Consider the following 9,342-nt stretch of genomic DNA (forward strand, 5'->3'; position numbering starts at 1 on the left):
CAATACCGGAAATTTGAAATTTCCGGTTGCCTTCCCGGAAATTTCATTTTTTGAAATTTCCGGTATGCATTTTTAACAAGTTGTCTTCCCGGAAATTTGAAATTATTATTATTATTATTATTATTATTATTATTATTATTAATTTTTATTTATAAAAAAAAGTTATTATAATATAACAAGTTGTTTGTTTTGACTCATCTATTTAACCGTATTTTTTTCTCTAATTTAATGTATTTTATTTAATACTATTAATAAAAAAAATTAAATTGAAGAAAAAAAAAATACATCCTAAAATTTTGCCACAAACAAAACGTGTCCCTGATATTTTGCCACAAACAAACGTGTCCCTGATATTTTGCCACAAACATTCATCCTAAAATCAAATGGTTGACTAAATGTGCCACAAACAAAACTGTCCCTAATATTTTGCCTATGAAATACATATTTTCTTAACAACTCACTCGTATTTTTATTGCGAATATTTTATAAAATAACAACTTATTTTCTTAACAACTCTCTCCTATTTTTATTCCGATCTAATAAAAAAATTAATAAAATATTGTTAATATAATTAAAAAATAATAATAAAAATATTTAAAAAATATATAAAGTTTTAATAATATAATTTACTTTACTTTATTATTATTATTACTTTTATTATTATTATTAATATAATTTATTTTATTAATTAATTTATAAATAATATTCGGTATTCATTTATAACTACCGGAAATTTCATTCATTCTGAAATTTCCGGTATTCATTTATAACTACCGGAAATTTCATTCATTCTGAAATTTCCGGTAAATTTTTTTTTTTTTAAATTTTTACAGTTTTATCAAGGGTAGTTTGGACATTTAAAAATAAAATTTTTAAATAAGGGGGTACATGGTTAATTGAGGGGGTACAAAAGCCAATTTTCAATATGGACGATTTGATTTGCTGACCGGCCCACATGGAAAAGTAGGAAAATTATTGTTTGCACCTTTTAAAATAGTCCTCATACCCCATGACCTATACAAATTTCCAAAATCACCCTTTTTATATATAAATAAGGTGATTTATACGATAAATGGTCTACCGTAAACGTGTATTTAAAAATTATCAGAAATTTTAATATAGCAATGATCGATAGTACTCTTCATAAATTATCATTACTATCTATAGCTTTATAAATAAAAAGATGATCATTAAAATTTACTTTTAAAAGACAACATCTATGATCATTAGAATTTTAAACATTTTTAAGTATGAGATTATGGTGGTGGACTATAGTCTATAGAATTTGCTAATAAATAAAACCTATTTACAAAAAAATTCAGAATTAATAGTGATGTTGACAATACATAATAATTAAACTCTCTATATTCACAATATTTAAAAAATAAGGATGCTTCAAAATTTTAAAAAGTCAGAAGTCCCTCACTATGTCTCCGATCAGTAACACCAGCAAATATGAGATAAAAAAAACTCGAGGGATCATTTTCTTGCTATATCTCTCACATTTTTTTAAATACATTTATTTTTTATATAAAGAAAGGATATAATTTATGTACATTATAGTGTATAGAGTTTTTACTGTTTGTCTATCACAACTATTAAATCGTTATAGATATTTGATTTTAGTAATAACTATTTTTAAATTGATGTTCATAAATAATTATAATGTATCGCTGAGGTAAAATATTTTACACAATAGTGTATGACAATTAAACTCATAATTTTTTTTTTAAATTTTATAAAATGTAACTTTTTATGTACAAACTCAAATTTTAAATTTTACAAAATATAATTTTTTCTAAAACAATATATATTCCATATTTTTAAAACTCAAACGTAGATTCTACAAAATAATTGTATATTTCCTAAAATTGGATATTTGAATTTTGCAGAATATATTATATAATAAAAACCTAAATAGTATAGTAAAAAATTTACTAGTATTTTGATCTTTTTATTTTTTGCAGGATTGAGAAAATTAGATATCACAATATAAAATAACTTTTTAAAATTCTTTTTCACATCTAATGAAGGAAGTCTAGAGATTATTTTCCTGGATTAAAAACAATCACACAAGCGAATTTTTAACTCACATTTGACATGATAACAATCTTCTACGTAAGTGTGAGTATCAACCTTCGAGTGCAAGTACTATCATCGACACACATACAACAACAAGACACGCCGTCAAACAATCCTATTGTCAGAAAGACTTTTAATATAGGTACTATTATTGACACACATATATTACAACGAGACGTTTTGCCAAACAACCTCATTGTCAAGATGACTTCTAAAACTAGAAACTACTCACCTTAGTCAAATCATCAACACTTATATCAATGTGAGTGGTCAGGGGAATTTAGATGAATTAAAAATAAAATAGATATCACATATTCATTCAAAATATTAAGACACCAAATATACAGATCATCTCATTTATATGTTGTTTAATATATAATTTTTTGTCAAATGTGAGATTTAGGACTCACTTGATTTTTAACACACTAAAATTCTCCCCTTTACACTCCAAATGCTTTCCAAGACAAACCTATTCATCATTTATTGTTGGACTATTTTATCATATTGAGCCACCGTTCGATTTACCCAGGAGCATCCTCTGAAATCCCAAGAGAACGAACTCTTTCCATCATAGGAATCCAAACAACAATAAAATAATTTTAATGTTTACATACAACCATAAGATTCTGGTGAGAAATGATGTTTAACATAACAATTTCAGAATTTAACAGTTGAACTAAGACTTAAAAACATCTACTTTGAAGTTCTATTTACATATAAATATAACATAAATTTAAGGATTTTATTTCCATGAAGTTGAAGGCAAGACTATAATTGCAAAATCTTAAAAATTGAAAACCTTATTTGCTTCCCAAAAAATTAAAGAACCAAAATCACGCATAATATAAATTAAAGGGACAACAATTTCGAATAAGCCAATAAACTATTACTAATATCAAGAAAAATCATTATTGTACAACCTTTTAAGTTCCAAACATAGCTTTCACAATGTATTCAAATTTAGTTCACTGAAATGCAATGAATTCAAGATAATACTGTACTATGTGACTTATGTTAGAATGAATGTAAAAGGTATCGAAATGTTATTGTGTGGTAATGCTCAATCCTTCCAATTCATGAAAGGCAAAAAATAATGTGCAGACTGCAGAATTCTGTACAAAGAACAAACTATCAATTAGAATGGAACAAAAAAAAAATGTACAACAAGAGACAATGATTTTACTTGTTTCTTATAAACAAACCAAAATTGTGATTGCAAGATTTGCAGTATGCTGAAAAACAAGCTCAAGAGACTGATATAGACAACTCCAACCAACAGAGTTACTGAACCTTCCCACCAGAGAAAGAATGTTACATGGACTAGTAAACATAGGAAAGCCATGGATGTTTTAGTGCCTGTCTTGCAGTAGGCCTTCTTTTGGGGTTGATTCTAAGCAAGTATCTGACAAAATCAATAAACATAGTATTGCTGATCTGTAGGTGCTGCTCCAATGACGACTCTTCTGGAATTATGTACTCCAGCTGATCAGTCTCCTGTGTACATTATTAAAGATAAGTTGGGAACAAATGGAATTTTAAAAGATGATTTGATTTTTCTGATAAATCTAAGGCCATTTTTTTTGTTTTTTATCGAGCATAACCAGTACGAATGTATACTTTCGTCTTTTTTGTGTCTAGACCCTCAGTATAATCTGAGCCGAGTAGGATGCCCCCTATAAGAGGGCTAAGGTTTCTCAGTGCCTATTTTTTTCATTCACGAGACTCTCAGAACCAAACTCCTTGCCAGATAGACCAACGAGTGTTGCCCCTCTTCAAGGACTCTTCTCACTCAAATTGTACATATTAGTCTGAGTTTTTTCACTATCAACTTTGTTTGCTAATATATTCTGAAAATGGTAGTGGATTTTCATTCATTTCAACCACGGTAAAATTTGAAATTGAGCACAATGTGGATTATTAAGATTTTGTGGAGCCTCTAAAAGAAAAAGCCAAAAAATGCAATGCATTCATGTGTTTAACTAGATTTAAGCAAGCTAATGCTTTTAGAAACAACAGGACATTTTGCCGTTTTTTCCTTCAAATAAATAAATGTGAGACTAGTATGCAACAACATGAAAAATGTTTTTCAACCTAGGTTTCATGAATAAAAGCAAATGAAAGATGTTAACCTTCTGATAAAAATAGGAACCGCAAAAGGGAAACAAACCTCATTTACGAAGTAAATATCATATTCTTTGGTGAAGTACTTGTGTGTTTCTTGCCCTTTCACCAACATCTCCATATCAATAGGACCAAACATTCCAATCATACGTGCGAGAATCATCACGACCGCATCATTTGGAAAGAGCACCTAGAGCCAAAAAAATAACTCATAAATCAAAATCAAAAAATAAATAACCGAAATCTTAGAAATTAAACTATTCCTTAACTACATTAGCTTATCAAACTTATATTTTGTTTAAACTTTATGTAAGAAAATCAAAATTCGATGTTCATGTCGAAGCCATATAAAAATGCATTTCATTAATATCATAAGATATGCAAAGTAGAACATACTTCGCCAGAGCATAGCTCAGCCAGAATACAGCCGAGTGACCATATGTCAATCTTTTCATCATATTGAAGGCCTAACATCACTTCAGGAGCTCTATAAGATCGAGATTGTACATATAGGCACAAATTGTCTGTTTGAAAGCAACTGCTTCCAAGATCAATAATCTTTATCTCACATTTTTTGTAACTTTTGATTAGAATGTTTTCTGGCTTCAGGTCGCAATGAACAATTCCCAAGTTATGCAAGTATTGCAATGCCTCCAAACATTGCCGAGTAATGAGCTGCAAAGAAAGGTAACAACAAACTTGATCATCATGCTTTCACAACTTCTCTATTTCTGACAATAAGCAGCATCTCTATTCAAATTTAGACAACTAGCAATGTTAACAACTGAATAAGCAATAGTATGGAATGGGTGCAAAAATATAGTTGAACAAACCTGCAATCTATTTAATGTAAAATATGCTTCCCCTCCAGATTCTTGGTTGAATTTCTGAAATTCATATAAGTTTGCTCGCAGAAGCTCGGTCACAATGAATAAATGCTCCTGTGAAGATTTTATTCTAGATAAGTTAGCTTAATATTAAAAGTTGAGACTGAATGGGATGGAAAATATATAGAAGGAAATGTTAGTCATATTGCACTAGATCATTGTAAAAGCTTTATGGCAAGATTTATTTATATTCTTGCTTTTTTGTTTTAAGTTTCTTTGTAAAAGCATGTATGATTTCCTTTGAAACACATATACAGTTAGACACTGAACACGACACTAATATTGACATGTAGACACCAATAAAATTTGAGAAAATGGAAGTGATTGAATATAACTATATGTGTCGGTGCCATACGACATTTTCGGACACTGGACGTGTCTTCAATTTGAGGTGTCGGTGCTACATAGATGATTTCACATATATTTGGATATAGCTTGAACTTAATTAAATTTCTATACCTAACATGAAATCAATCAAGCCACATATGACATACCTGATGGTAGAAATAGTCATAAAGACGCAGTATGTGGTGTTTATCTCCCGGATCATGCCTATTGACAAATTTCAAAAGCTTGATTTCATCTAAGCTTTGATCAAAAAAGTCCTTGTCATTTTTAATAATCTTCAAACAAACATCCATTCCTGTATGAAGATCATGGGCTTGAACAACCCTACTGAAGGCAGCCGAACCAAGATATTCTGTCACATAGTATCTACCAGCCATGACTGTGTTTAGCACAATTGGCACTTCCTTGTTTTCTTCAAATCCAGTCCTATAGATGCAATAATAGAATATAACAAATTATATTAAAAAAAACTTAACGAGAAAAGGTGAATATCCATAATACTAATTCTGCGATAAACAAATGACGAGTCGAAATCATCATGAACTTAATTAATGCCAGCAAAGAAAAAGTTAAAGGGCTAAAAGAATGAAAAGCAAAAGCCAACAAAGTGGCATTTGATTTCAAATTTTATCAACTCCCAGTCTCCATCACATTCAAAATCAATTTATTCACCAGCATTATCAAGAATATTATGTAGAAATGGATGTTCACAACACAAGATCATTGTCAAGCAAACCTGTTCTTTCTATGTACAATTCTCAGTTCAAATACTTCATACTCCTCCTCTTGAATGTATTTTAAGAGCTCATCATCAGTATTAATATCCTCTCCATCTGCAGTAACCTCTGGATCTCGGAATTCTTCATTCAACTCTCGATCGTCTATTACTCCATAGGCATCAATCCCATTCGCTAGATCTGTTTCATCAACGTTCATAGTTAAGTCATAGGGATCCTTGTACTTCTCACCAATATCATTTTTAGTGTAGCAATCAATACTTTGCTTCACGGTAAGCAACGCAGCAGAATCAAAAGAATTGATATCTTCCAGATGAAAATCATTCAGATCAATTTCCTTCAAATCAGGGTAGCTAAAGTTTATAGGATCACCACTACAAGAACCTCCTGAAACTGGACTACTTTTGCAAAATGGAACTTCACAATTATGTGCAAACGCGTGTTTTCCATGGAATTGATCTTTGCTTTCCAAATTTGAATAAGTCACATTTCCATCCTCTACAGAGGAATTATTACAAACACATGACATGTCCAAGTAACCACAATTTCTCTCTAATTGAATTTCTGTTTTTGATGTCATAACAAACTTATCTTCACTTTGACACCCAAAATAATCTGTCCCTTCAAAACTAGGTGTCATAAAATCATCATCTTCTTCATCTTTTTCATGGTTATACCAATATGGTTCATGTTGCATATCGAATTCGTGATAGTCGCGTGCCGTGCCAAATTGAGATAATCTATCAGATGAAGAAGATTCAGAATCATTCTGAGTCTGAGATGAGGAACGGATTCCGTATGGATTGATGAATTCTGAAGAAAAAAAAACTAGGTTTTAGGAAACCCCATTTTTATTCATTATTACAAATTGCATACACAAGAAGTAATTAACCATGACAATTCATGATAAAAAAAAATTGCATACACCTATGAATTATTAAATCAGTGATAGATAAACAAGAAGAAGTGAATTGTGTGATTTAAAAAATTTCAACATTAATTGAGATTATTAAAAAAAAAACTATGAAATAACTGGGCGATTAGTAAGCTTTTATATTTCTAACTAAGCTTTATAAATTTATACTAAATTCCGTCAAAAATAAGTAAATTTATACTAAAGAAAAAAAATCAATTATGCAGATCATATAAAAATGAATTATAAATGGTTTTGAATACTAAAAAAAACGCAATTGAATTTCAATTGAAATTAGACCAAACACAAATTCAAAGTTAGTCAATTAATTATATGATCCAAATGTACAATTTGCACAAACTAAAATCAAAATTCTTAAACTAACAAACTTGACATAGATTTTGACTTTAGAATAAAATGCTATCAATTCAAGAAAATAACAATTAACGGTAACAATAATTAGTAATTACTACTCTAAAAACAGAGCACAAAAATTATTACTATAGAAACAGAGTAACTATCATTGAACATTGATTAAACATAAGCAAACAAAAAAAAAAAGAGTACCTAAAGAAGAAACACGAGAATTTGATGAACCGATGCTAACAAACTGTTCCTCCGACGAAACAGAGCTTGATTTAAAGAATTCTCCATCGCCGGCGGGAAACTCCGGTGGCCGTGAAAAGGACCGGATTTTAACCGGAGGAGGCGGAGGAACCATAGGAAAGAAGAATTTCTCATAGTCAAAGGAAGCAAGATCAGTCTTCTCAATGATGTCTTGTCTGAGAGCAGACTCTGCTTCTGATAATCCATTTTTACGAAGAAATTCAAACACAGCTTCGATTCCAGCCATAATGAACACGACAAGAACAAGTTAAAGATGATGAAGGTGTTTTTGTTGTTGCTGAATTGGATAGAGGGGTAGTGACATGTGAATTAAGAAAGGTTGGAGGGATAAAAGTGTAATTAACCTCATGGTGTGTGATTTGCATGGTTTGGTTGTAGTGAGAAAGTAGGATAGAAATAATAGGGGTTGGAAGTGTACATAGATGAACTTAGAGAGAGAGAGAGAGATTCTTAGTGTTTCTCTCTGTGATTATGTAATTTGTGTTTTCTGTGTAAAACATAAGCCAAACAATGTCTCTGTCTTACCAAATTTAAAACGTAGTAAAAATAATAATCATACTTCAACGGATATTTAAATAATGGCTCAGTTATTCTTCTAATTTTATTTTGGTCTACTAAGATTTTTTTAAGTATATATTAAACATTTTAGTTTTTTTTTAATTTTTTTTGTTTCATTTTAATTTTTTGAGTAATTAATATTAAATACTTTGATCCATTTAATTATAAATATTAGGTGTTTTTGTCGACAAATATTAGATATATATTGGTCTCTTAGATTAAATACATTAATTAGACCCTAATAAATAAGATAAGATCGTGAAGTGTTTATAATTCAATAGATCAAATTATATAAATTTTATAGTTAAAGAGACTAAAGTATTTAATATTTATAACTTAAACGATTAATATAAAATTAAATAGAATTTAAGAAACTAAAGTGTTTAATTCATATTATAACATAAAGAACCAAAATAAAATAAAGTAAACTTAATTGACCAAAGTAAAAAATATGTTAATTTAAACTAAAATAATTATCTGTTTAGGAAAATGATAAGATTTATGAAAGGTTATATAAGTTATTATAAATTAAAACAAATGTACACAAACCAAAAATAAATAAATTAAAACAAATATATCAAAAACAAGGTTTATGATAGATTTAATGTTAAATTAAGCTCCACTCTTTTTTGTGTGAAAATAATTCCACTCTATTTTGCTTTCGCTTACATATACACTCGACAATTTTTATGTAGATTTAAAAGGACACGTGACAATATTCTATTCAAATTTATAGTGCAATTTAGATTAGCAAGTATATATAGATAGTTAAATATTTAAAATTCATTTAAAATCTTAATAACACCGAAGGTGTTATGAATTTAAAAATTTATTGTCTTTTCGTTTTTTATTCTGTAAAAAAAAATGGTTCGTATTATATAGTTAGGAGGATGATTTAATAAATACTGATTTAATAAAATAATAAAAAAAAATGAATGTGTAATTTTAAGTTACACATTCTTTTTAATATAATTAACGTTCCAAATGAAAAAAATGAATAAGAATATAAACTTCTACTTTATTATAAGAATTTTAAAATAGATTTAATTTATACATATTATAAGGTAAT

General features: G+C 28.8%; 1 protein-coding gene across 3 annotated transcripts; it reads right to left on the reverse strand.

Annotated features, from left to right (window-relative positions):
* Positions 1-2,953: 2,953 nt before the first annotated feature.
* On the reverse strand, positions 2,954-8,193 carry LOC101489574 (uncharacterized). 3 transcript variants are annotated; one of them, XR_012162028.1, is made up of 8 exons: positions 7,656-8,193; positions 6,175-7,003; positions 5,585-5,864; positions 5,037-5,144; positions 4,600-4,878; positions 4,250-4,393; positions 3,285-3,576; positions 2,954-3,194 (listed from the first exon to the last, which is right to left on the reverse strand). XR_012162028.1 is itself a non-coding variant. In XM_073365258.1 (7 exons), exons 1-7 carry the CDS (start codon positions 7,939-7,941, stop codon positions 3,403-3,405), a joined length of 2,100 nt encoding a protein of 699 aa, XP_073221359.1. In that variant the 5' UTR covers positions 7,942-8,193; the 3' UTR covers positions 2,954-3,402. The 3 variants fall into 3 exon arrangements, 2 of the variants coding, with proteins under 2 accessions (XP_073221359.1, XP_004491032.1); XM_073365258.1 differs by having other exon boundaries at positions 2,954-3,576; XM_004490975.4 differs by having other exon boundaries at positions 2,954-3,576; positions 6,175-6,988; positions 7,656-8,192.
* Positions 8,194-9,342: the final 1,149 nt, after the last annotated feature.

Source organism: Cicer arietinum, chromosome 2, assembly GCF_000331145.2.
Source record: "Cicer arietinum cultivar CDC Frontier isolate Library 1 chromosome 2, Cicar.CDCFrontier_v2.0, whole genome shotgun sequence".
Lineage (NCBI taxonomy): Eukaryota > Viridiplantae > Streptophyta > Magnoliopsida > Fabales > Fabaceae > Cicer > Cicer arietinum.